This window comes from Ipomoea triloba, chromosome 16 (genome assembly GCF_003576645.1).
Source record: "Ipomoea triloba cultivar NCNSP0323 chromosome 16, ASM357664v1".
Lineage (NCBI taxonomy): Eukaryota > Viridiplantae > Streptophyta > Magnoliopsida > Solanales > Convolvulaceae > Ipomoea > Ipomoea triloba.
Window position 1 is genome coordinate 9,701,630 of NC_044931.1, and position 569 is coordinate 9,702,198.

At 30.2% G+C, this 569-nt stretch overlaps 1 protein-coding gene across 1 annotated transcript in view; it reads right to left on the reverse strand.

The window, feature by feature from the left end:
• The window catches only part of LOC116007938 (pentatricopeptide repeat-containing protein At5g46680-like), a 139,800-nt gene extending 139,232 nt beyond the window's left edge, over positions 1 to 568 (reverse strand). Inside the window, exon 1 of the mRNA XM_031248598.1 lies at positions 564 to 568. Coding sequence (XP_031104458.1) covers positions 564 to 568 — 5 coding nt within the window. The remainder of the gene's footprint in view (positions 1 to 563) is intronic.
• Position 569: the final 1 nt, after the last annotated feature.

The following is a 569-nucleotide window of genomic DNA, read 5'->3' on the forward strand; positions in this document are numbered from 1 at the left end:
TTTCAGGTACAGTTTGATGGCTTATTACACACATTTTACGATAAAAAAATGACGTTTACAATTACCTGTTATTACAGGTCACTGACAGGTAATTATGCCTTGATTAACTAAATTGGGATGTTTATGTACCAAATTGCAACTTTAAATAGTTTGAGAGCCGAATTGATGCCTATTTGACACATTACATGCAAAAAAAAAGTGACATTTAAATTACCTGGTATTACAGGTCACTAACAGGTAATTATGGCCTATAAACTAAATTGACATGTTTATGTACCCAATTGCAATTTTAGAAGGTATGAGTGCCTAATTGATTTTTCAGATAAAGTTCGATTGTCAAATTGACACATTTTATGCAAAAAAAAAAATGACATTTACATTTATCTGGTTTACAGGTCACTAACAGGTAATTATGGTTTGATAAACTAAATTGGCATGTTTATATACCAAATTGTAACTTTAAATAGTTTGAGAGCCTAATTGGTGCCTATTTGACACATTTTATGCAAAAAAAAGTGATATTTAAATTTACCTGGTATTACAGGTCAGTTACATGTAATTACGCCATG